The sequence below is a fragment of the Stegostoma tigrinum genome, chromosome 7 (assembly GCF_030684315.1).
Source record: "Stegostoma tigrinum isolate sSteTig4 chromosome 7, sSteTig4.hap1, whole genome shotgun sequence".
NCBI lineage: Eukaryota > Metazoa > Chordata > Chondrichthyes > Orectolobiformes > Stegostomatidae > Stegostoma > Stegostoma tigrinum.
This window is the reverse complement of record NC_081360.1, coordinates 61126591-61153928: the sequence shown is the minus strand read 5'-3', so window position 1 is coordinate 61153928 and position 27338 is coordinate 61126591. Positions and strand designations below refer to the sequence as shown.

At 40.7% G+C, this 27338-nt stretch overlaps 1 protein-coding gene across 1 annotated transcript in view; it reads right to left on the bottom strand.

The window, feature by feature from the left end:
• gca (grancalcin) overlaps window positions 1–23253 on the bottom strand; it is a 37225-nt gene extending 13972 nt beyond the window's left edge. Inside the window, exons 1-2 of the mRNA XM_048535056.2 lie at window positions 22986–23253; window positions 6215–6376 (exon numbers count right to left, since the gene is read on the bottom strand). Coding sequence (XP_048391013.1) covers window positions 6215–6376; window positions 22986–23009 — 186 coding nt within the window. The 5' untranslated portion in view covers window positions 23010–23253. The remainder of the gene's footprint in view (window positions 1–6214; window positions 6377–22985) is intronic.
• Between the last annotated feature and the right edge of the window lie 4085 nt (window positions 23254–27338).

The window sequence follows — 27338 nt, the reverse complement described above, 5'->3', positions numbered from 1 at the left end:
CAAAACGTCAGCTTTTGTGCTCCTGAGATGCTGCTTGGCCTGCTGTGTTCATCCAGCTCCCCACTGTTATCTTGGATTCTCCAGCATCTGCAATTCCCATTATCTCAGATTTCAGATGTGTTAACAGTTATTTGATTACCACTGAAAGTTGCTTTACAGTTTATTCTCCATATGAAAGAGCAAAGATCTAAATACAATTTACTGTATTAAGTTTTTCTGTGTTTTCCACATCTAATGTGAACTTTAAACCTCAGAAGTTGTCAAAGTGAAAGATTCTACAATACACAGTTTTAATAGGAGCTACAGTCTTTGCTTTTGGCCACACAAGGGCCGTGTAAATTCCAAGGATATAAGAAATGTTAACCCTTAACCTCTTCCAGACGCAGGAATTCTTCAATGATTTTATAAGATTAGGTTTATTAAAAATGATCTTATTGCAATGCTATACTCCTTGCATGATGGAGTAACCTGTTGTTTGGAGCCCTGTTTCCAAAATGATAGTCCTGGCATGGTAAAGTAGGAACCAGAGTCAAGAAAACTTTTACCAAAATCAAACCAAATGTCAGGCTTATTTGTTAATTAAACTCAAAAAACCTTGAGCCAAGCCATTTAGTTCCATCAAGACTTTTTTTGGCTGAGCTGGTACAGGTTTTTGCTATGTAAGGTGCAACAGCAACTATTTTCGTCAGGCTCCAACAAAATACCAAAACGGAATAAACAGCAATCTTGTGATAAATGGACTTTTTAAAATGAAAAAAGATTTATGTCATTTATGACTACTGGTGTCCAGCTGTGAATCCCATTTCAGAATGATCAGAGTAGTTTGCTCTATCTCAGAACAAATGAAGTTGAACTGCAAATTATTCTGCCCTCATCGACCCCTACCCAGCTTCCGCCACAGTTCTGTATCACCAGAAGCTTCGGTAACAAATTTGACGCACTGATATTTATCATAAATATCACTTGCAATCAGAAGTAAAATTATTAAAAACTTTTTTTAAAAAAATGTGACTAAGAAATACTGCATCACAATTAGTCCCTGTGAAAAATTGTAAGGTTAAGAAAAAAGTCTTTTACTTTCAGCAACCGCAGATTTAGACATAGCATGCATTCCTTTTACTTTTCCAGAATTTCATCATTAGATGTGACAGTTTAGCACTTATCTGCTAACTTTGCTATTCTTTCTGAATCTAACCTCTGCCCAAATAATTTTAGATCCCTAAGTTAAAACGAAAAACTCGACAAATCATGTCACAGAGATGCAAAATATTGCCTGGGAAGTCAACTGCCAGTAGAAACCTTTTTTGTTCACATCTATCTTCCACCATCTACTGCTTTTCTCCTACAATAAACCCTTTCCCTCTGTAAGGTTCCCTGGTTCTATAGTGGAGACATTTTAGCCTGAGTCATAAGTTAGCTAATAGTTCCTTGGTAGTACAAAACTTGAATACTGCTAGAAAAAAGATAAGCTGTCCAAAACTGTGAAGAAGTAAAAAATTCAGTTAATCTTTCAGGTCCGGTGACCATTGGCAGCTGATCATGCCAACCTCTCTATTGATTATGCCAACCTCTCCACTGATTCAGTGGGCTTCACCAGCAGATTACTGCTCCTTTCTTGACCTCCATCAAGAACATTCATTTGCTGAGGCCAAGGTGCTTGTCAAACAGAAGGTCATTACTGGTAATAGCTTGATGGGAACAGAGATAGACTATGACAACTCCTCCGAAATGAAGTCTCCTTGCCCATTTGGAGCTCCTATCATTGCCCCAACTAAACAATAGCAACGTTGCTTATAGTTCTCAACATTAAATCACACTTTAATTTGTCCTCTAACCTTACTACTTCTGTTTAGTACTTTTATTTTGTTTTGGAGTATCTCACTTTCTTTAAAATTTATGAAGAATCTGAGGAGAGTAGATAAGGAGAAACTGTTCCCACTTGTAAAAGGATCAAGAACAAGAGGGAACAGGTATAAAATAACAGCAAAGCGATGTGAGGAAAAAAAACTCAATGAGAATAATGACGGCATTCTGATTTCCTCATTTGCCAAATCGCTGTTCAAGGTTTAACATTAAAAACAGATTGGTTGGAACGGAAGTGAGAAAATAGAAAGTTTAGATAGAAGATTAAAAACTGAGCAGCTTTTAAGAAGAATAACTTAAAAAGGAGGCAGAGTCAAGGTATGAATGAGTATCTGCTGATATTCAAGAATTTGATGCTTAGTGGAAGAATGAAGTGTATACAGCAACATAGGCTACATTCCTTTCACAAGAGGGGACAAGACATTGACTTAGGGGTTATTTAACAGAACTAAAATCAAAACAAAGTATTTTGAGAGCTGGATGCCAATCAGTTGACTATTGAAGGAGGTGTAGCTCCACAAGGTTTTCTAAATGATCCTCTGGATGCTGTCAAGACATGGTTAGAATTTCATTAACCAATTTTTTAAATTCAGTCATTTTGCAGTTGAACGTATTATGTACTTTAGAAGGCTGCAGATCTTCAAACATTCAGTGCTCCCATTTAAGTCACTGCGTTGTGACAAGGGGTCTCATTTTCAAGCTACTGGTCTTAACTGGGAGTTCAGTTCTTAGACATTCATTTTTGCAGCACATGTCTGCAGTCTTGAAAATATTCCTGAGGAATCAGTAATTTCCAAAAGTCTTTATTCTGTGGTGGCAAAGGATGGAGCACTGAATGGCCATGGCATTTTAAAATCATCCAGATACCAGACATAAGTGCTGGTATAAAGAAAGTTTCAGAGAGGTGGAATGAGACATTTTGTGGCAGTGGCCTTCTTGAACCACTGCAGACAATAAACGTACTTGTAGCCGGTCTGATTACTACAGGACTGAAACAGCAACCACAGGCTGATGAACTGCAAGATTTGAGGGGAGCAGTTAAACAGGTGTTTCAGGTGTGAATCCAAATATCATTGCTTTATTGCTTTAGAAGTTCACCACAAAGTTCATTGCTGAAAAACAGACTTCCAGCTGCCGTACTCAAAAACACCACGTTTACTATTTTCAAACATGTTTCTAAACTTGCCATTAGCAAATTTCCCTGAATTATCAATCAGAAACAAAGTGGGTGGTACAAATATAGCTTCTACATTTTTTTTCATAACTTTTGCTGCTTATCCCCATCATGCATCACTAGAAAACGATCAAATTTGGTTGCTATGTTGCTGAAGCATAAAACGAAGAAGATCCAACTGTACACGTCTGGAGTAACTTTGAATCAGCAATCCTATTTAGAATTTTTCCAGGCGTTGAATAATATGGGCTCGAAGAAATTTGGGAGAATCACATTGACATGTCAAGCAAAGACGCTTCACCACTTGCTCCTGTGCGCCAATACCCTACAGGGCAGCAGCCCCAAACACCTCACTTTCACAGACATTGGCATGGTAGATGCCAATCATAGCACATCAGAGTGTGCTTCTGCACTGTAATGTTGCATTTTAGAGTGCACTGGCATATTTAATTGAAATGCTGCTGCAAGAATACTGTGTGCAGGCACACCTAAACAAGTTCAGACTGATCAGACTACATTTTAGGGCTGCTCTCTCATCACTTCCTCATTTAGTATCTACTGGATGCTCACAGCATTTTTGCCTTCCTTCTTGCACTTTGCCCAGAGCTTTAAAAGGTTCAAGAACCGATGTACTGCCTTGCAAATAGTAAGTCACAAAGCCAAGCAGCTTCTTATGGTCATCAGCACTCATCAGCCAAAGAGCTGTACAGCATATTGCCAAGAGGCACGTTTTATGTCAATCTCACATCTGCATCCTGAGCCATTCTCGTACTAACAGACTGTGGATGCTTCAAGGGGCATACCTCAAAGGTTTAAAGGAGAGTGCTCTTCAGTCAAGTCAAACAAACAGAGACAACCTTTAGACAGGGGATCCTAACAGAGAGACAGCCTCTCATTCCAGTCCAAGCACTTGGGCACACAGTCATTAGAGACAGTCGAGGTCAGGATTCTCTCATTTGAGGAAAGAAATCAGATGTTGGGCATCTCACCACTATATTAGCTCTTTCTGCCCTTTCATATATAAAAAGGAAACAGCCCATTAAAAGGTGCGAAAGAGTGGGACTAAGGGAGATTAAAGAGGATAGCGTCAGCATTAACAGCTGTGCAAGTGGGGTGAAGAGGTGGTGAGATGTATTTTGTTTTTAAAAAGTAATGCGTGTATATATATATAAAAACATGGGTAATTTGGGGAAAATAGAGGGAACCACTGAGCCCTATTTTTAAAAAAAAGGAACAAATGCTTAAATGGAAAAATGGGGCTAAATCAAGCAGGTAGTTTCGTTCTCAATAGTGTACCTAACATCTAGAACATAGGGCCTGTACTGTGCTGTACTGTTCTTCGACCCATGATGTTGTGCCAACCTATTAGCCTACTGTAAAATCAAACTAACCTGCATACCCTTCATTTTACTATCAATGTGCCGATCCAAGAGCTTAAATGCCCCTAAATGTATCTGACTCTACTACCTATCTAATGTAGGGCAGCACTCATTTAGGCAAGTGCAAAGTATTTCACCACAGTCCTGATTTATGCTGTGTTGACGATGGACTTGAGGGTTGAAGGTAAGTTACCTGCTGCAGGATTCCTAGCATCTGACCTACTCATAGCCATATAATTTGAATTACCAATACCAATACTGCATTCTAACAATAAGCCAAGTTTGTGTCCACATTATTACTGCCTCCTTTACTTCATGAATTCAACTATCTTCAAGTCGGTCATGTGGTATTGAATATCACAGTATTTATACAGCTAGTCCAGTTCAGTTTCTGATCAGTAGTAATTGTCACAACGTTGACGGCACACAATTCAGCAATAGCAATGCCATTAAATGTCAAGGGCTGCTAATTACATTCCCTCTTGCTGATGGTCACTGTCTGGCATTTGTGTGGTGGAAATACTGCACCTTTTTTTGATGGATGTAAGTAAAAATTACATCACTTCATTGCAACATAAATATTACAACAGGGGCTAAAATGGTTGGTAAAAGTTATGAAAGACACAGTGAGATCAGAGGAATTCCAAAGTCAGTCATACAACATGGAAACAGACCCTTTGGCCCAACTCGTCCATGCTGACCAGGTTTCCTAAACTGAACTAGTCCCAAGTGTTTGTTGCATATCCCTCTAAACCTTTCTTATTCACGTACCTGTCCAAATATCTTTTAAGTGGTGTAATTGTATCACTTCTACTACTTCATCTGGCAGCTAAAGCTGTTACAGCATAACAGCTGATTTTCAGTGCAATTTAAGAAGCTGGTGATGGGAAACTCAGATACTACAACCACTGGAGCGTCTGGTATTAATGTGAGCATAGGAAGTTGTGCAAGTTAAAGTTGTCATTGTCCCAAAGGCTCCTCTCAGAGATTATGGATAGCAACGGATTTAAACTGAGGGTCACCAAGCCTTAGGGAAAAGCAGAGGTTGAGAAGGTAGGTAGTTCATGCTTACTTAGCCAATAATGGATTTGAACCATCAACTGTTGGCATCACTCTACATCACAAATCAGCCAACAATCCCTCACGAAAATGAAGGCAAAAATACACAAAAAAACAACGATAGATTTACAAGGCAGAAGAAAAACGATTTCAAAAGTTAACTACTTTTTTCTGGAGACAATAAGTTTCTTCAAATGAGACTTAATGCATCACATTCTTCTCAGGCAAACTGAATTTTCTATATTAAGGCAAAGTATGTAAACTAAAAAATGGAATAAATTCTCTTCTTTTGCTACCAGTTTCACAATCAGCCGCCTATTTCTGGTAAACAGAGGTTCGACACAGAAAATGCCAGATTCCTTTCATTGTCAAAAATCAGCTTCAACCAAATGACATCCTATTTATATCAGTGTGAATTCACCACTCTCCATCATAATCTTGAAAATCAAGATGAGATTAAGGTCTCTATGCCTATGACTGTTCCCATTCGGCACAAATGAGTACAAATTGGTGCAGTAGACCAACACACTTTACCACATGCGGCTGAATACTATTCATGCTCCAAGGTGAGAGAAAAAGTTACCCGGTGATTGGATTTTTGAAGGGAAAGTAGCAATTACTAAGATTCAAGCTATGGCAGAAGAATGTTACGGTTAAACACAGCTGCTTACTATACACAAAGTGCTTTGCCATATTTAAACAATACCTATCCTTAGAAACCATATTTTGTCATACTTACTTGTCCAGCAATTGCAGTGAAGTAACTCCACATTGGATCCACTGAAGCAGCAGAAGGATACCCAGTGTAAGCAGAATAAGGCTGGTATGCACCTGGTGGGGCAGCATGCATCGGTCCACCTGGCCCTGCCATTCCAGTCATATGTCCACTAAAACCTCCATACTGACACAAGAGAATGCTTAAGTTAGTACATGAATAAAAGGAAACTACTACTTTCTACGGAGTGCATTTAAAGTAAGCAATCTACATTAAAGAGAAACAATATGAAGTGCTCGCTTGCTGTACTAATTAGTATGCAGTCATTTTTCTTAGAGGCACACAGCACAACACATTTAAATATCTGAACAAAATCCTTTCAATGTAAGCATGATACAATAGCCCATTTTGAGTAAATGCGCTTTTGACCCTCAGTATCATTCATAAACCAACTAATGAATTTGGTTGTGACTCAAGTAAATATTTTGTTTTTAGTATCATTTTCTTATAGTCATTGATGTTACTCAAAGATCTATATTTGGAACTATTTGAACACATCTCACAATATACTCACCAGAAACATGCAAATCAAGATGAGTCAGTACAAATTTTTGAAGGGCACATCATGAAATCAACCTTATATAATTCTTTAAGATGGTAGATGGAGAGAATGCTGTACTTATAGTTTAGTATAAATTTTCAACAAATTAAAAACAAAAAATAAGTTTGATGATGTCCCTCATAAGATACTTAGGAAAAAAAACAAGTTAACTGAAGGAGATGATAGAGTCGGTTAGAGGGAAGAAAACAAGAACTAATAAAAAAAATACAGTGAGTGATGTTCCATAAAAGTGCTGGGGTTTCAGGAAAAAGAAACAAGTTCAACATTCAGGCTTGGACAATATTGTCAAAATCTGCTTAAGATACCAAAGTGAACAGTACAAAATATAATAAGAGTTATGAGAAACTTTCAGAAGCCAGCAAAATTAGGAAATTGAATGGAAGAATGCATTTCAGTTTCATGCAATGTGAGGCACCGAATGCAAATTCGAGGCTGTGATTTGTGCCTACACAAAATATTAATCAGAACAACTGGATTTGTACAGATTATTCTGCAGCAGCAAACTTTTTCCACTGGTCAGGAAGACATTCACAATAGAGCTCAAATTTAAGATAGGGGACAAGGAATTAAACAAGAAGTTTTACGATTTTTACAGTTAGTATAACATTGTTGATATCATCTTTGATGCGCAGGCCATAACTTTTCAGAAGAAATGAAGGACAATAGGTCGGTGGAAAGGAGCATTAAGGGCATGGCAAACAAGCAAAATATGACACCAAACCACGTGAAGAGAAACAAGGTAGACCTGACAAGCAAACATACATAAAAAAATCTGGACTTTTAGTCCATTTAGTCTTTCTGGCCATAACTGAATAGCAAACCTTAAACACAATTTCATTAATCTGTCTTTACTCCACATTACTCTATGCTAACCTGAAGTCTTGAAAGAGTCCAATGATTCTACAACCATGGACTTCACTTCAAAAGGGGAAAATTATAGTTTCAGATTTTACTAAAACAAACGTCAAATACTGTTAACTGCTAATCCTAGATGAGTAGAAGATAAACAGAAAACAATGACAGATTTCTAATGCCCTTTTTGTGTGAAGAAATAGTTCATGTTATTCCTCAAATGGACTCGATCTAATTTTAAGAGTGGCATCCAAAGGTTCAATGACTAAAATCTAACAGTATTCCAACAGCTCCAGCAAACTAAACTTCCCCTTGTAATTTTAAAGTTTCAATTTCCACAAACGAAAGACCAACATTGCATTTTGTTCTAGTTTTCTTTCCATACAATTGTTAAATCCTTTTTCTCCCATCATCTCACTAATAAATTTTCATAGATCCAAATTGAATGGTCTTATACTTCCAAAAATTTGGCAACATAATGGCAGATGGACTTAATTTACAGCCCTTTGTAACTTAATAACTTAGAGCGATTGAAAAATACTTGCATGTACAGATTGCATTTACCTAGTACTTGATAAATATAAAAATCAGTTCATAGTAGGATAATCAAACAAATAAAAAACACAACCACAAAATAGCAAAAATGCTTATGAAAGAGGCGTGCTAAAGGAAAAATGGAGATGGTCAGAAGTTTGAGGAAAATTCAGCACTCAAGAGTCGAATCAGATGAAGGCTGTTCACACACCAGTATGGGGTGAACAATGTGGCAGTGCACTAAAGGCCAGAGTGACCGGATGCAACGTTCTGAGTCGAGAACTAGTGGACTTGAAAGAAATGAGCACACAGATGAGAATTCAACAAAAGCCTTAGATACTAGTGAACTGAAAGTCAATGAGGTTGAACAAACACGAGTGACAAACTTGAATATAATCACAGTTTTGGGTAAGCTCAAATTTATGGTACACAGAAGACAAAAAAAAGCTAGGAGACAGAACTCTGCTCATGATATACCACTCTCCTTTGTTCAAATAATTGATCTGTGTGATTAACTCAGTATTAGTACAGTTACGTCAGGCACATTTTAAAAAAAAACTTGCTTTAACGTAGCATCATCCAGCTCCACAGAGCCATCTCAAAATACGTTACCATCAATAAAGGAGTTTTGAGATGCAGTCTCTTTTGTAAGACATGTAAAAGCTAACTTGCATGTAATGAAGTTCCACAAACAGCAATGTGATAATGACACAATCGTCTTTCTTGTTTTTTTTAAAAAGTGATATTGATCAAGGAATAAGTACAAGCTGAGACACTGAGAATGTGATCCTGCCGTTAGAAATAATGCAAGGAGTATTCAAACTTTGAAAATGCCTCAGTATCGAACTGGAAGGTCAGCCTTGACCTCAGTCATTGAAATCATTGCAGTGAAACTGAAACCCCTCACATTTTGACAGATATTTTTTGAATTCACACATGGAACATAAGCATTGCCGGCTGGCGGCATTTATTATCTGACCTAAGTTGTCCTCAAGAAGGTTGTGGTAAGGTGCCTTCTTGAACCAATGCAGTCTATGTGAAGTAGGTAGATCTACATTAGCTTTCCAAAGGATACAACTGTTGGATTTTGACCCAGCAACATAGTTAAAGAATAGCGATATATTTCCAAGTCAGCATGCTAAGTGGTTTGAGGGGTAAATTGCAGGTGGTAATTTTCCCATGCATTTGCTACCCTTGTCCTTCTAGGTGGAAGCAGTTGAGAGTTTGGAAGGTGCTGTCTAAGAATCTTTGGTGAATTTCTCCAGTGCATCTTGTAAATAGCACACACTGCTGCTACTGAGTATCAGAGGAGAGAGTGGATGTGATGTCTCTGAGCAGGCTGCTTTCTTGAGTGCCATTGGAAGCAAAACCCATCCAGACAAGTGGGGAAAATTCAATCACGATCCTGACTTAAGGCTGGTAGATGATGGCCAGGTTTGGGGTGTCAGGTGAGTTACTTGATGCAATATTCCTAGTCTCTAACCTGCTCGTGTAGCCACTGTATTTATACCATGGATCCTGTTGAGTTTCTAATCAATGGTAACCCCCAGGATATTGAGTGTGGGGGGGGGAATCCAATGATTGTAACACCTTTAAATATCAGTGGTTAGTCTCTTATTGGAGGTGGTCATGGCCTAACATTTGTATGTCAATAATTCTACTTTCCATTTGTCAGCCCAAGTCCAGATTTTGTCCTGACCTTGTTGCATTTGAACATGGACTGCTTCAGTATCTGTGTAGTCACAAACGGTGCTGAAAATTGCACAATCATTGGCAAATATCCCCGCTTCTGAACTTATGATGGGAGTGGAGAAGTGCTACCTATCAAATCACAGCTTTAAAGTCATTTTGCTGACACTTCTCACATCACCAAGTAGGAGAAAGAAATCCATTTTGTTTCCTTTAGTTGGGAAGTCTAAAGCAGTTGCCAATCCGTACAAGCTTACCTCCAATTTTGTGCCTCATCATTTTTCTAACAGTCTCTTGTGCTGAATGTTGTGTTCTCTGGAAGGTCATTTATTTTTAAAATTCATATACTCACTAGTCCATCACATTTATCAGCTCAAAACTTCAACTAAATCACACAAAACCACCTTTCACACATCCATGGAGGCTTACATCAAATAATCCTTCCACACTTCTACATTCTAAATGATTCAAGTGCATAAACCACACAAAAAAAATTGCTGGAAGTTTATTAATAAAGTACCAATTTTGCTCAAAAAAAGGTGCTGATGACCCACCTTCCTGAACCAATTCAGTTTGTAGTGAAGGTTAAGCCATGGTGTTGTCTGGGAGGAGATGCCAGGGTTTTGAACCAAGCACAATGAAGTCTATCAAAGTCAGAATGACAACTGACTTTTAGGTGCTAGCGTTTCCATAAACTTTTTAACCTTGCCCTTTTTCTGGCTCATACTTCAGGTTGGGAATGTTCTCTTGAAGGAGACAGAAGACATCCCATAAAAATGGTAATGGAAGAACTGTGAAAATGCCCCTTATCTTTCTGTAATATTCTGTTTTCATTTGCAATGTTCAAATGCACCCGTACATCCTTGTACATGGAAGACATTGCATGCAGATGTTTATTGCAAGGAAACTGGAAGAGAAGAACAAAGATTGTTTTGTTACAGTTGTACAGGGCTTTGGAGAATGGCACACCTGGAGTACCATGTGCAGTTTTAGTCTCCCTATCCTAAGAAGGATATACATGCCCTGGGAAATAGTACAGTCAAAAGGCTCCCCAGAAGAAAGCTGTTCCAAGCTGGGAGGCTGTGTATATTTGGTTTATAGTCTTAGAATTTGGGAAAATGAGCAGGGACAAACTTGATCTATACACAAGATGGTGGAATGGTTGTGCTTGGGGAGGATATTCCATGGAGTACGTCCAGTGAAGTTATTGGGGTGGAAGTGAGAAATAAGAAAAGGGATAATCACGTTATTGAGATTGTAATCTAGAATCCCCCACCCAATAGTCAGCAGGAAATTGAGAAGCAAGTTTCTAAGGAGACCTCCAAAATCTGGTAATGGTATGGTATTTTAACATTCCAAACACAGACTGGGACAGCCAGAGTATTAAGGGATCGGATGTAGAAGAATTTAAGTGTGCACGAGAAAATTTTCTTATTCAGTTTGTGGATGTACCCACTAAAGAAGGAGCAACACTTGACCTCCCCTTAGGAAATAAGTGACCGAGGTATCAGTGGGGGCACAATTAGAGCGAGTAATCTTTATTCTAATAGTTTTAAAATAGTTACCATTAAAAATGGAAAGACCTGATTAAAAGGTAAAAGTTCTAAATTGAAGGAAGGTCAATATTAAAAGGTCTTAGGCAAGAACTTACAAAGGTTCATAGGGGCAAATGTTTGCAGGTAAAGGGATGGCTAGAAAGTGGATAGCCTTCAAAAATGAGATAACGAGACTCATAGAACATCGAGCATTACAGCACAGTACAGGCCCTTCGACCCTCGATGTTGTGCCGACCTGTCATACCGATCTGAAGCCCACCTAACCTACACTATTCCATGTACGTCCATACGTTTGTCCACTGATGACTTAAATGTACTTAGTTGGTGAATCTAGACAGTATGTTCCTGTTAGTGCGAACGGTGAGGCCAGTGGGTGTAAGGAATGCTGGATGACTAGGGAAACTGAGGTTCTGGTCAAGAAAAGAGGTATGTCAGGTATAAGCCGCAGGAGTCACGTGAATCCCTAGAGTTGTGCAAGGGCGGCAGGAATACGATGGAAAACAGATGGACAAAAAGGAGAGAGAGGAGATAGATTTGGCAACTAGGGTTAAGCAGAATCCAAAGAGTTTCTACAAAGATATTTCAGCCAAAAAAAGTACGCAGGGAGAAAACAGGACTCATTAAAGATCAGTAAGGCCACCTATGTGTGGAACCACAGGAGACGGGCAGGATACCTAAATGGGACAGAGAACATAAAGGAAAGAAATAGCAATTTCTTGAAAAGCATCTATATGACAGGTAGTGGTGCTGCGCATCTTAAAACACACAAAAGTGGATAAATCCCTGGGACAACATTAGGTATACACAGAATTTTGTGGGAAGCTAGGGAAATGATTGCTGGATCTGCTGCCAAGATACTTGTATCATCAAAAGCCATAGGTGAGGGGCAAGACTGGAAGTTAGCTAACATGGAGGCATATTTTAAAGAAGGGTCTCAAGGAAATGCCAGGGAACCATACATTGGTGAGCCTGACATCAGTGGTGGACAAGCTGTTGGAGGAAATTCCAAGTTTTAGGATTTACACATATTTGGAAAGGTATGAATTAATTAGCAATGGTCAACATGGCTTTGTGCATGAGAAAACATGCCTAATTAACCTGATTGAGCTTTTTGAAGTGACAAACAGAATTGAAAGCAGAGTGGTGGATCTTGTCTATACGGACTTCAGTAAGGCATTCAACAAGGTTCAACATGGTAGATTGTTAACAAAATGTTAGGTCACATGGAATACAGGGAGAACTAGCCATTTGGATTCAAAATTGGCTTGAAGGTTGGAGGCAGGCGGTGGTGGTAGGCTGCTTTTCAGACTGGAGGCCTCTGACCAGTGATGTGCCACAAGGGTCAACTGCTTTTTGTCATTTATCGAAATGATTTGGATGTGAATAAAGGAAGTTTGGTTGGTAAGTTTGTAGATGACACAAAATTGCTGGTGTAGCGAACAGCGACAGAGGTTACTTCAGAGTATAACAAGTCCTTGATCAGATGGGCCGATGGGTCAAGGATTCACAGATAATGTTTGATCTAGATAAATGTGAGGTGCTACATTTTGTTAGAGCAAATCTAAGAAGGGTTTATACACTAATGGTAAGGTCCTGGGGAATTTTGCCGAATAAAGAGACGTTGGCGTGCAGGTTCATAGTTCCTTGAAAGTGGAGTCGCAGCTAGACAGCGCAGCTAAGAAGGCATTTCATCCACTTGCCTTCATTGGTCAGTACATTGAGAATAGGAGTTGGGATGCCATGTTGTTTCTGTACTAGACACTGGTAATGCCACTTTTGGAATACAGTGTTCAAGTCTGGTCTCCCTGCTAAAGGAAAGATGTTGTTAAATTTGAAAGGGTGCAGAAAAGATTTACAAAGGATGTTACCAGGGTTGAAGGTTTTGAACTATAGGGAGAGGCTCAATAGGCTAGGCTATTTTCCCCTGGAATTTAGAAGGCTGAGGGGTGACCTTGTCAAAGTTCATATTATCATAAGGGGCACCAATAGGGTGAAGAGTCAAGATCCTTTCCACAAGGTAGGAGTCCAAACCTTAAACGTAAATGCTTTAGTTAAGAGGGAAAAGATTTAAGCATCCCAAAGGTCCACCTTTTTGCGCAGAGTGGCTGGCTGGTCCAATTACAACATTTAAAAAAAGCATTTGGTTGGGTATACGAATAGGAAGGTTTGGAGGGCTATGGGCCAAAGGCTGGCAAATGTGACTAAATTACTTTGGGATACCCGGTTGGCATGGGTGAGTTGGACTGAAGGTTCTCCTTCTGTGCTGCACATCTCTTGTAACTCAGGACCTTAGTGATAGGAGACCCTATAGTCAGGGGGACAGACAAGAGATTCTGTGGCCCCAAACTAGAATCCTGGATACACTTGAACTGGATGGAGACCAATATCCTGGCAGGCAAATTTGCTAGTGTGACAAGGTAGGGTTTAAACTAGATTGGCAGGGGGTGGTATCCTCAACAGCAGGTCACCAAGTGCAAGACTGGAAGGAGATACAGTAGTCAGAAATAGCAAGTTGAATAGACAGGTCAGGCTAGAACAGGACAGGGAATGAGGAATGCCATTTGGATTAAACTGCATCATTTCAATGCAAGAGAGCTGACAGGCAAGGCCAATAAACTCAGGCCATGGATAGGTACGTGGCACTAAAATATTATAGACATTACAGAAACATGACTAAGGGAGGGACAGGACTGGAGCTTAATGTGGCAGGGAACAGCTGCTTTAGGTGGGACAAAGGTAGAGGAAAGAGGGGAGTATCACAGCAGTAGACAAAGACAAAATAACTGAAGGATCATCCAGTGAGACTTTGTGGGTGGAGCTAAGAAATAAGGAGGGGATGGTGTAATATTGGCCCCTCCAAAGAGTCAATGGGAATTAAAGTAAAGTAATAAATATGCAGGGAGACTGGTGAGTCTTGCAGGAGCAATATGGTTGTCTATAGTGGGGGGGATTTTAATTTTCCTAACACACATGGGGGCAGTCAGTCATAGTGTTAAAGGCTAAGATGGGGTGGAATTTGTTAAATGTGTTCAAGAAAGTTTCCTCAGACAGTACATAGAGGGTCCTATTCGGGAAGGGACAAAAACAAACTTGACCTGCTCTTGGGAAATCGGACAGGACAGATGAGCAAATGTGGGGGGAGCACTTTGAGACCAGCAACTATAGTGCTATTAATTTTAAAATAGTTAGCAAGAGGGACAAAACTAGTCCACAGGTTCAAGTCCTAAACTGGGCAAGGCAAATTTTGATGGAATTAGATACGAGCTTGCAGGGGTTGATTGCTGTAGCCTGTTTGCAGGCAAAGGAACCACTGGCAAGTATGAAGCCTTTAGAAGTGTGGTAGCTAAGGTTCAAGGTTTATATGCCCCTATGAGGGTGAAGGGCGAGGTTGGCAGGGTTAGGGAACCCTAGATGACAAGAAATATTGAGAGAGTTTGACCAGAAAAAGAAAGGGGGCAAGGCTCAGGTACAGGCAGCTGGGATCAAGGGAGTCCCTGGAGATATATAGGGGATACAGGAGGAACAAAATAGCTTTGGAAGGGAATCAAGAGATATAGTGATTGGGCAAGAAACATGAGTTCAGTAGAAGATTAACTATAATTGTAATATAAGTGCCAAAGCAGTATCACAGGCTATTGGGTCCATTCCTGAGCCTTGGGTCTTCGTGGATGAAGCACCAAACAAACAATGTCACATTATTTGATAAGGTATTGGCATTAAGAGCGAGACAGAGAGCGCAATTTTGGAGCTGCATCCAAGAAACATTAAGTGTTTTCCATTGAACGCCTAACTTGAGCTTTAGATGGTGGACAGGCTTAGGGTCAGAAAGTGAATAACTCCCTTCAGAACACCTACCTTCTGTCCTATTCTTGTAGCTACAGTACTTATGTGGTTGGTCTAATTACATTTCTGATCAATGGAAACACTGTTGGAGAAGATGTGTCAATGGTCATACTATGGAATGTGAAAGTAAAGTTACAAGATTCTTGGAGGTAGTTATTGTCTAGAACTTGTGTGACAGGAATACAATTTGCTTATTAAGGCCAAATTTTGCCCACATCTGACCCCTGGACGCACATGTACTGCATCTGAGGTGTTACAAATACTACCAAATATTGTGCAATAATCAGGGGACAGTTCCAAGTTTGATTCTGAGATGAACAGATCAATAATGAAGCAGTGAAGGTGGTTGGGCCTAGAAGAGTACTCAAAGAAACTTCTGAGGTGATTCCCTGTAGTGGTGACGATTAGAAACCAATAAGAAAAAAATCTCTGTAGGTGGAGTAGTTTCTCTGGTTTCAAATGATTTCAATTTGACATCACACATAGTCAAATGCAGATTATGAGGTTGTAGACTCACTTGCCAAGCTGGTGTGCATTTGATTGCAGACATTTTGTCACCCTGCAAGGTAGCATCATCAGTGCACCTCCAGTGAAGTGGTGGCTTCTGTCCCACTTGTCACTTATATGCCTCGGTTTGCTGGGGTGGTCGGCATCACTTCCGGTTGTTTTTCAGTAGTTTGCACTTCAGGTCCAGTTGAATGCGTTTGTTGACGGCGTTCCAGTTGGAATGCCAGCCCTCCAGGAATTCCCTGGCATGTCTCTTTTTTGGCTTGAACTATTATTGATGTGTTGTCCTGTTATACCAGACTCAAAACATTAACTTTGCTTCTCCATCCAGAGATGGTCTAGACCTTCTGAGTTTCTCCAGCATTCTGTTTGTTTCAGATTTCTGACATCCACTTTTTTTTTTGCTTTTATACTTAAAAAGGTTCTGCTTTGTCACGTATATATCTGTTCATAGCTGTATTTGGTCAGCTTGGATGCAGTTGGGGCCGACAGCGTTTATGCTCAGTGGATTTAGTGATGCCACATAAAATATCAAATTGACTTAAGGTTGGATTTTGTGATCATAACTGTATGATGGAGGAGAACTGAATGGTTAAGTTTAAAAGAACAGTCAAATCAGACTCAAAATGTTAACTCTGACTGTCTCTCTCCTGACCTGCTCCCTCCTCCAGAGAGGCTGTCAGACCTGTTGTGTTTGTTCCAAAGAATTCTGGAGAAATGCAACATTGGGGACTGAGATGGATCATCCAATTGGCAACTCAGTCTAAATGATGCTTATAAATATTTCAGCCTTTTCTTGTCATCACGAAAAATCAAATTCTCATGAAAGCCGTTCTCAGCTATTCACATATGGATGTAGCAGCATTGTAATGTTTTAATCCAATCCATTGTTTCTGAAAACATTTAGTTCTGTCCCTAGCATGTTGTTCTTGTTTGACAAGTATGTGGTCTTGCATTGTAGAATGACCAGGGCAGTATCTTATTTTTTTCATATGCCTGGAAATCTTTTTACAATCCTCAGTGAATTGGCATTGGTCCTTCAGTTTATTGGCAATAGTAGAGCATAGGACATCCCCACACTTTGAGATTACAGGCTATCATTGAATAAAAATTGTGCTCCTACTGATAACATCTAGCATCCCATAGATGTTCAATTTTTCATGGCAAAACCTGTTTGTAATCCGTTGTCGGGTACAGCCCTAGTAACGCACAACCTGATGGAGGGTGTTCTCTGAGCAAAGCTTATCTCCATAAGGAACAAGTGGTGGTAAATACTGTCAATTCTGTAAATACTGTCAATTCTGTTAATGACAATGTCAAGTTGCAAGCTGAATCTAAAAATGGCAGAAAGCAATAGTACTGGATGACAGGCGTTTGTGACTTGACTGTCCACTGGGGTTCCGTGGGGAACAGGACTAGGACTATTGCTTTTCATGGTATATCTCAATTGTTTACAGACTTAAAGTAAAGGGGCGTAAAGTTTATGATTTAAAAAAAAAGTCATGTGGTGATAGTAAGGAAGAAAGCTCTAGAAAAGATTTTGAGGCTACAAAGATATCAATGCACTGATCAGGTGGCAAGAAAGTAACAAATTAAATTCAATCCTGAAGTACATTTCTTATGAAGAAAGACAAGGTAAAAGATACACAAATGATCGGATACTGGCAAGTATACAGGAGTAGACAGACCTTGATATGCATACCTACAGATCTCTAAAGATTATCAAGGCAAGCAGATAAAGTGACTAAAATGACATGCAAGATCATTTCTTTATTAGTCAAAGTGCAGCCTAGAGCAGTGGCAAGGAAAACTTGAAAAATACACCACAATTAAAAAGTAGTGCAAGGATGGAACTTCACCAACACGAGCACAGAGGGAAGCTACAAGGATGCAAGCAAGAAAAGTTTAGCTACTTGCAAGATAAAATAAATTATATTAATTTTCTTTGAAAACAAGGGACACAATTATGGTGGGCTCAGCCAGAATTGATACGAAGGACATTTTCCTGAGTAGAGGGGGCTGAGCACACACCAATGTGGATCTTGCTCTACCATTATTTCAGGAAATGAAGTAAGAATCCCTTCAAATTTACAAGCACAGTCAGTTCCAATATAACACAACAGTTCCAACCTTGTGCAATCTCACATTATAAGAAAAGTGTGCAATAGCCACACCACTTAAATTGATATGGGCGGAATTTCCTTAACCTGTATTGACTGCAGCGCAAGACAAACAAAACTGCAATTATGGAATCCAAGGTAAATAAACAGAAAGCAGGAAGAACACAGCAAACCAGGCAGCATCTGGAGGAAAGGGGAAGTCAACATTTCAGGTATTACCCTTGTTCGCATTCTACAAATATAAATTCTTCAATCACAGTAAAGCCTATTCACATTGAAGAAACACATTACAGCAGAGCAAATTGTACTTGGACATGCACCAGAAGAACTCTAAAGCAACCAACAAGGTCACTGATCAAGGATTGGGCAGGATTTCGTTTTGCAGCTGTGACAGACACTATAGCCAAAGTAGTCATCTTCCGTGACATAAACATTTCGATAGATTTCTCCATCACTTTGATCTGTCCATCACCTACTATAAGCCCAAGGCCAGGACTTGACCATTAATGCTACCAAACCACCCAGTGACAAACTGATATTTTCATGTAGAAAATACCTCAGTGCTTCTTCCAAGTGGTAATCAACATGGAGGAGTACTGATTCATTAGTTGAGGTAGGGGTTGAGGTAATGATTGTTTAAGACTTCATATGGTCCAGAGTCACATGTTGCAAACTCCACACTATCTTTGCTAGTTTGAGAGATAGTTTTGGCACAATTCCCCAAGCATTAAACAAGGAAACCTCTGCAGGGCAATCTGCGTGAAGTACACATTTGTCCTGTACAAGTCCTAGATCAACACCAAATCAGGTTCCCTTCCAGTTTATGCACATTATACTACACTGTAGTGATTTGATGCAACTAAATGGTTTACTGAGCTATGTTCAGCGGGTGTTGAGTCATAGTGCCTAAAGTTTGAAGTTAAACATCAGCCCTACTAGATGAAGATTTCCTCAAGAAAAATCAGAAAACAAGATGGATTTTTACAGCAATTTAGTAGTTACACAGCCACCATTACTGATACCAGCTTTTTAAAAATCACATTTGAGACAGATTTTACTTGAACTTAATTTTCCAGCTGTCATGACAGAATTCAAACTCATGTAGCTAGATCATTAGACCAGGCTTCTGGATTACCAGTCCAGTAACATAACCACTATGCTACCGTTCCTAGTAAATTAGCAGGTCCATCATAAATCATTTATTTCACTCTATCTCCCTTCTTAGATAAAATGGAGGACATTTGCAACTTTTCAACCAAAAGACAATACCTGAATCTAGAGAGCTTTGTAAAATTATAACTAATACATCAAATTCCTTACCTATTTCTTTTAAAGCCTGGTGTGGAAACCATCAGGTCCTGGAGATTTGTCTATCTTAAGGCCCATTATTTTCTCCATTACCATTTTTCTTACTTATATTAAATCCACTGAGCTCCTCCCCTTGACTTATTTTTAGGTCCCCTTGTACCGTTGGTATTTTGTCCTTTTTCTCCACTGTGAAAATGGATACAAAGTACTCATTTAACAAATCTACCATTTGCTTGTTAACTATTATTAATTCTTACCTGCATCCTTCTTTAATGGGCCACATTTCCCTTTATAACTCTCTTTTCTTAAGATATTTAGAAAAGCAGTCACTGTCATTTTTTTTCATATTCTCTTTTGCACCTCCTTACTTTCTTTGAATCTCGTTTTCTACAGCTCACAGTCTGCTGGATTCCACATACAGTTGTATTACTGAAAACATTTAATTTTAAGAAAGTAAATTTCCAAACCTCATTAGAAATGTTTCTGAACTACCACCAGTGGAAGAATACTGAACTGACTAGATCAAATGCCAAGCTCAACTACTCAAATTACTGGGAAAAAAAAATTTGCCACCCATCAAACAATGTAGCCAAATCCTTTTCAAGATGAGACATAGCAACTTGTAGGGAAAATGTCACAAAGTTAAAAATAATGCCAAGTAGGCATTAAAATACCTCACCAAGTTACCACCAAAAATATCTTGCACTACATGTTAGGTTAATCTTTTAGATCTAAGATGGTGGAAACTTTTCACAAGTTTACTGTCAGAGTTATGATTGAGGCTATTTAGCTTCACCCATTGAATCTATTCATTAATTTTGGGAGTTAAGCTGTAAAATTATACCTTCTATTATTATCCCAACGTTTTAGTCCTCTGCCATAATTTGAACTGGCAGAGGAAAACAGTAGGGCTTGAATTGGAAGGGAGAAAATAAAATCAAGCTCATGCATCTCAAAAAAATGTTTGTTCTGTGATCAGTAGAGATTTTTAAAAAAGAAAACTTCTTACTAGTAGTAGTCAGTAGTTAGTTCAATCCAACTCTCTTCTCAGTCACAAAGGTTCTGGGATCAAGTCCAACTCCAGAGATTGGAGAACTTAATGTAGCACAGTACTGCAAGATATTAAAATTGTCATGGTGCTGTTTTTCAGATAAGATGCTAAAACAAGGCCCCACATTAAAGGGGGCCAGTTAGCTAGGCAGCTGGTTTGCAGTGCAGAGTAAAGCACGGGCTGAAGTTCGCATGAAGGAACCTCCTTCTCACCCTCTCCCCTTGCCTGACCTGATTAAACAACCACCAGTCATCCATATCTCTCTCTCTCTCTCTCTCTCTCACACACACAAAAAAGTGCAGCACTATGCTCTGGTAAGACTATAACAACATTTCCTGGTGTCATCATGCAACAGTCACTGAAAATAAGTGAGCATGTGCAACATGTTACCTCAGGTAATAATAAAACTACGTTAGCCTCATAGCAAGTGGACTCGATGATAGGATCAAGGATGTCTTGCTGCAATTATGTAGGGCATTGGCAAGGCCACATCTGAAATACTGTGGGCAATTTTGATCTCCTTATCTAAGGAACGATCTTCTTGTTGTAGAGGAAGTGCAGTCAAGGTTTACCAAATTAATTCCTGGGACAGCAAGATTGATGGATGAGCAGAGCTTGAGTCAGTTAGGATTGCAGTTACTGGAGTTTAGAAGAATGAGGAGGATCTCATAGAAACTTGTACAATTCTATCAATACTGTTCAGTACAGTAATGGTGTTCCCAATGATGGAAAGTCAGAACCAGAGGTCAGTTTCAGGATAAGGTCAATAAGTCCCTTTCGGATTAAAGATGAGAAATTTCTTCTTGCAGACAGCGATTAGCCTGTGGGATTCACTACCACAGAAAGTGGAAAGGCAAAAACATTGTGTTTTCAAGGGGATCAAAGAAAATTGAGGAAGGGCAGGATTAGGGCATTGAGCTTCATTATCATAATTGAATGACAGAGAGCAGGCTCAAGGGACTGAATGGGCTACTCTTGCTTCTATTTTCTAAGTTTCTATTTGCCCCCCTCAGACAGATGTGAAAGGCCCAAAAGTAGCATTGCAAACAAGAGGGGCTTGGAGCAATATTTATCTCACAACCAAGATCACCAAAACAGATTTTAGATCATTAGTTCATTGTTGGAATGCCTCAAATAGTAACTGAAATTTCCTGAATGCTGAAATTAGAATATCTGTGGTCTGAATATAATGAAAGGAAGATATAGATTGATACAGCATCTTTCAACTCAGAACATTCCAAACAGTTTCAGACAGACTTCTTTACTACTTCTAGTAGTGCCCCAGTATCTTTGGGATTCTTCTAAACAGGGCAGCCAGGGTCCTGGTCTAATCTCTCATCTGAAAGACAGCACCAGCAACAGTATAATACTTCCTTCAGTAGTGCACTGATGGATTTGCCTAAAATTATAATATACTCAAGTTTCGATTAAGACTGAACCCCTCCCTTGATTTAGGAATGTGAAAATGTTACCTTCTGAAGACTTTATTTGAAACAAAGGAAGGAGAAAAGGACAGTTTTATCCCCCAAGTTGAAACAGAATATGCATGTTGAATTATGTGAACACTTTGGAAACAAGAATACAAAATTCATCAAAATTGATACTAAGAGCTTTGGCAAGGCCTCATTTGCAGAACTAGCAAATTTAGGTACAACAGCTCCAGTAAGGATTTTCCAAATGTAATTAAGGCATGAAAGCTCGTTGAACGAGAGGATTCTGTGGGTTCTTGAAATTTACAAGGCAGGTTTTGTTTTAAATTTAAACTCAATTATTTGATTCAGCAATCAATTCTTTTAGTATGTTACATCAGCCTCCTTGGTTCCCGATTGATCACTAGTCAAACGGAGGAATCTGCTGCGTCCTGCATCAAGCTGCAAGAGCACGCAGAAACAGCCATCCCACTTTTCTCTTGTGGAGAGATGTTTGACCAAGATTAGTGACAACGACAAAAAAACCAAACCTTTTTAAAAATTAAAAGTCGTACAACAAATCTGAAGTCCTCGAAAATGTGAATATATCTGTGTTAAAAAGAGTTGAATGGAACACTAATGAATAGACCAGGAACTTAGCAGTAAATGGAAATTGCCACAAACTAACGAAAAAAGACACTCCATTTTACTTTGAGGTACAGGTTTACATGATCCGCCAGTTAAAATGGAGTGCCTTTCTCCACCAGACCACGGCAAATGTACACAAGTACTAGGAAATCCAGTCTTATAGGTCTCAAATACGTACGTAATTAAATGTACAAGAGAAATTCCGCACAGAAAAAAATTGCAATTTCTTTTTTGAAAAAAAATCACAAAAAGGGTTAACTCTCAACAGACTTCGTTTGCTTTGCGTCGGCTCCATTCGGGCGAAACCAAAACCAACCATTAAAGGAATTCGCGTCCTTACACGTTCACCTTTCTCTCTTACTCCCTCCCACAAACGCTCCCAGGCCCCTTGTTGCCAGCATTTTGAGCGGCCATGGAATTTGAAAATGGGAAGGAGGCTCAGTTCCTGATAGTGAACAATGAGGGAGGAGGGACAGGGTACCAGGGAACACACCTACTGTCACCACCACAGACACAGAGCCCCAGAATAATGACTGCGGGGAGGCAGGGCCGGGATCTCACAGAAAGAGACAGGAGAAGATGGCCTACGTCCCGTTACCCCACTCTCCCGAACATCAAACAAAAACAAGCCGAGCCGCACGCACGCACTCACTCACCCCGCCATATCCTGGGTAGGCCATCACCTCGAAACGCGCGGCGGTTAACACTGAAAGCCGAGAGCTGCCCGAAGGTCCTGTACACCCCGCGACCCCCAAGCCTCTAAAGACGGCTGAAATTCAAACGGCAGTTGCTCCTGCCAGTCAGTGAAGGATAGGACCGCCACCTCCCTCCGGTCCTCACTTTCTTCCCCAGTGTCACACCGAAACAAGTCGCCGCTCTATTGCCCGCCTTTCTCACCACCTCTGTTGGACAGCCGTCCCAGGCACCAGCATCCGATTGGGCTATGTTGTTGATTGATGTACCATATCGCCAATCGGATGAGAGTACTGTGCTCCTGTGTGACAGCCAGAAGGCAAGCGGACCATGTTGTAGTTTCGCACGTTCAGATTGTGCACTCGGACCTGATGAAAGACTGAAAAAATGCAAAGGTCTGCATGCTGCACACCAGGCCCAAATTCCATACAAGGCTGCATCCCACATTAAATTTAATTACATTATGCGTGTTGAGCAAAATCACACAATAGCTGTTCCAAAACCTTCTAAAACAACTGTTTTCACTCGCAACATGCTGCTGCGAGGCAATGTTTTATGTTTTCACTGGGTGTTAGACTCTATACGCTCGAGCTTCATTGAATGTGTTTATTGAATTCTTCCATGGTGGACTAATACAATGATCCATCAGCCCAAATCTTTTTCTACACTGATCATTGGAGATGGGGCATAAATTGGGAGATACGTGTCAAGACTCAACAGAAGTCTTGGTGCACACACAACGGCTATGACATCGCGGAAGTTTAAGGGCTGTTTCCACTGCTCAGACTTTCCACGAGTGACTCCAAAGCCGATCTCAGTGTCATTTGACTTACCTGCATAATTCATCCTGGGTAGCCCTTATAAACTCCTTTGCGCTCACAGAAATACAGAAGAGAAAGCATGACTGTGAAAAGTGAATGGGAACTGCAGATGCTGGAGAATCCAAGATAACAAAGTGTGGAGCTGGATGAACACAGCAGGCGAAGCAGCATCTCAGGAGCACAAAAGCTGACGTTTCGGGCCTAGACCCTTCATCAGCGAGGGGGATGGGGAGAGGGAACTGGAATAAATAGGGAGAGAGGGGGAGGCGGACCGAAGATAGGTAGAGAGGAGAGTATAGGTGAGGAGGTAGGGAGGGGATAGGTCAGTTCAGGGAAGACGGACAGGCCAAGAAGCCGGGATGAGGTGGTAGGTAGGAAATGGATGTGCAGCTTGAGGTGGGAGGAAGGGATGGGTGAGAGGAAGAACAGGTTAGGGAAACGGAGTCAGGCTGGGCTGGTTTTGGGATGCAGTGTGGGGAAGGGTTGAGCTGGGCTGGTTTTGTGATGCAGTGGGGGGAGGGGAAGAACTGGGCTGGTTTTGGGATGCAGTGGGGGAAGGGGAGATTTTGAAATTTGTGAAGTCCACATTGATACCATTGGGCTGCAGGGTTCCCAAGCGGAAGATGAGTTGCTGTTCTTGCAACCTTCGGGTGGCATCATTGTGGCACTGAAGGAGGCCCATGATGGACATGTCGTCTGAGGAATGGGAGGGGGAGTTAAAATGGTTCGCGACTGGGAGGTGCAGTTGTTTGTTGCGAACCGAGCGGAGGTGTTCTGCAAAGCGGTCCCCAAGCCTCCGCTTGGTTTCCCCATGTAGAGGAAGCCACACCAGGTACAATGGATAAAATATACCACATTGGCAGATGTGCAGGTGAACATCTGCTTGATATGGAAGATCATCTTGAGGCCTGGGATAGGGGTGAGGGAGGAGGTGTGGGGGCAAGTGTAGCACTTCCTGCAGTTACAGGGGAAGGTGCCGGGTGTGCTAGGGTTGTAGGGGAGTGTGGAGCGGACAAGGGAGTCACAGAGAGAGTGGTCTCTCCGGAAGGCAGACATGGGTGGGGATGGAAGAATGGCTTGGGTGGTGGGGTCGGATTGTAGATGGCGGAAGTGTCGGAGGATGATGCGTTGTATCCGGAGGTTGGTGGGGTGGTATGTGAGAATGAGGGGGATCCTCTGGGGGCGGTTTGCAGAACACCTCTGCTCGGTTCGCAACAAACAACTGCACCTCCCAGTCGCGAACCATTTTAACTCCCCCTCCCATTCCTCAGTCGACATGTCCATCATGGGCCTTCTCCAGTGCCACAATGATGCCACCCGAAGGTTGCAGGAACAGCAACTCTTCTTCTGCTTGGGAACCCTGCAGCCCAATGGTATCAATGTGGACTTCACAAGCTTCAAAATCTCCCCTTCCCCCACTGCATCCCAAAACCAGCCCAGTTCTTCCCCTTCCCCCACTGCATCACAAAACCAGCCCAGCTCAACCCCTCCCCCCACTGCATCCCAAAACCAGCCTAGCCTGTGTCCGCTTCCCTAACCTGTTCTTCCTCTCACCCATCCCTTCCTCCCACCTCAAGCCGCATCTCAATTTCCTACCTACCACCTCATCCCGACTCCTTGACCTGTCCGTCTTCCCTGGACTGACATATCCCCTCCCTACCTCCTCACCTATACTCTCCTCTCTACCTATCTTCGGTCTTCGGTCTGCCTCCCCCTCTCTCCCTATTTATTCCAGTTCCCTCTCCCCATCCCCCTCTCTGATGAAGGGTCTAGGCCCGAATCGTCAGCTTTTGTGCTCCTGAGATGCTGCTTGGCCTGCTGTGTTCATCCACACTTTGTTATCTATGACTGTGAAAAGCCATGTGTAAGTACATTTGGACACACAAACGAACATGCAGGGAATAGAGAGATATAGACCATATGCAAGTAGATGGGATTAGTTTAGAATGGCAAAGAAGTCGATGCAAACATGATGGGCCGAAGGACCTCTTCCTGTGCTGTACAGTTCTGTGTTCTTAAGGATTGAGGGAAATCTGAGAAAGGAATTCAATGGTCTGTGTTCACAGGACCAACTGAGATGGTTCTTGTGCTGAGCCAAATGTTTTTACTGATTTGCAGGAGGCACAGGGTAACCGGCTCACATTTATATGAGATCATTGCCTTACTAATTAAAAGTCACAGGTTACAGCAATTTCTGCAAGAAGACTAAACTGATTTTTTTCAAATTTGAAGAGGTTTTTCGCTGCAGCAAACAGTCAGAGCTCCTGAGTTGGTGGTGATCGATGTATTCTCCCTGTCATGTTCACTGCCTCAGGATGTTCAGCTAAGCACTACTCACAATAGTTGTTGGCAGGCAGAAGGCATTTGTCATCAATAATCAGTTTCTACTCCACAGACCAATCAACCACTTATTGCTGTTTGAATCCCCATGTGTACAATTCCTTGGTTCCAGCTTTATGCACTACCCCCATTACAGCTTGATCAAACAGCTGTGTAAACAGTGCTTACAATGCATGTCAGGCAACTTTCTTTTTAAACTGCTGTAACCTTCAGCAAAGCTTGCTTTTTATGAAATAGGTCTTTTCCCATTTCAGTCCATACTCAAAAGGTTAGAATGAGTTCGCCAATTCTCTTTCTCCAAACTATGTGGATTTTCAGGAGTAAAATGGAAGGTACAGGTGGTTATTGGGCAAATCTATACTCATACTGTTTCTTGCTTTTGGTAACAAGTACTCTTTCCTTCCTAAATAAACTAATTGGGAAAGCTGAAGATTGCCTTCACTGTCTCCATGTTGCAATTTAGAATAGAATAGAACCCTTACAGTGTGGGAACAGGCCATTTGGCCCAACAAGTCCACACCGATCCTCATAAGTGCATCCCACCCAGACCCACCTCTTACCCTATCCCTGTAGCCCTGCATTTTACATGGCTAACATTCCTAAACTACACAACCCTGAAGACTATGAGTAATTTAGCTTGGTCAAAAATCACATGACACCATGCTATTGTCCAATAGTTTTACTTGAAAACACAAGCTTTCACAGCATTGCTCCTTTCTCAGGTGTAGTGAGAGAGGAGGTATCAAGACAAAGAATTCATAAGTAAAAGATCAAAGGATCATACAACTGAACTAAATGTATTAAATAAACCTAAAATGACTGGCTGACTCGCTTGTATTAAATCTGTAATCAGTTAGAACAGAGATGCAGGTTTCAATTGATGAAAGTGCAAATCCTAGAATTTATTCCAAGTCATTACCACAAGATAACAAAAGGTTTTATGAGTGTACATAAGAGGTGACAGTGCATTTTAGATGTAAGGCCTCATTTATAATCTGTCTTAATTTTAACCTGGAGTCAGATTGCTATCATTTTCAAAGCAGAAATTTATAAAATGTCCCATTGACTGACTGTGCCTACAAATTGTGCACTTTTTGAACAAAATAGAATATATCTGCAAATACAAATTCACCTCAGATTTATATGTGTGTGTCT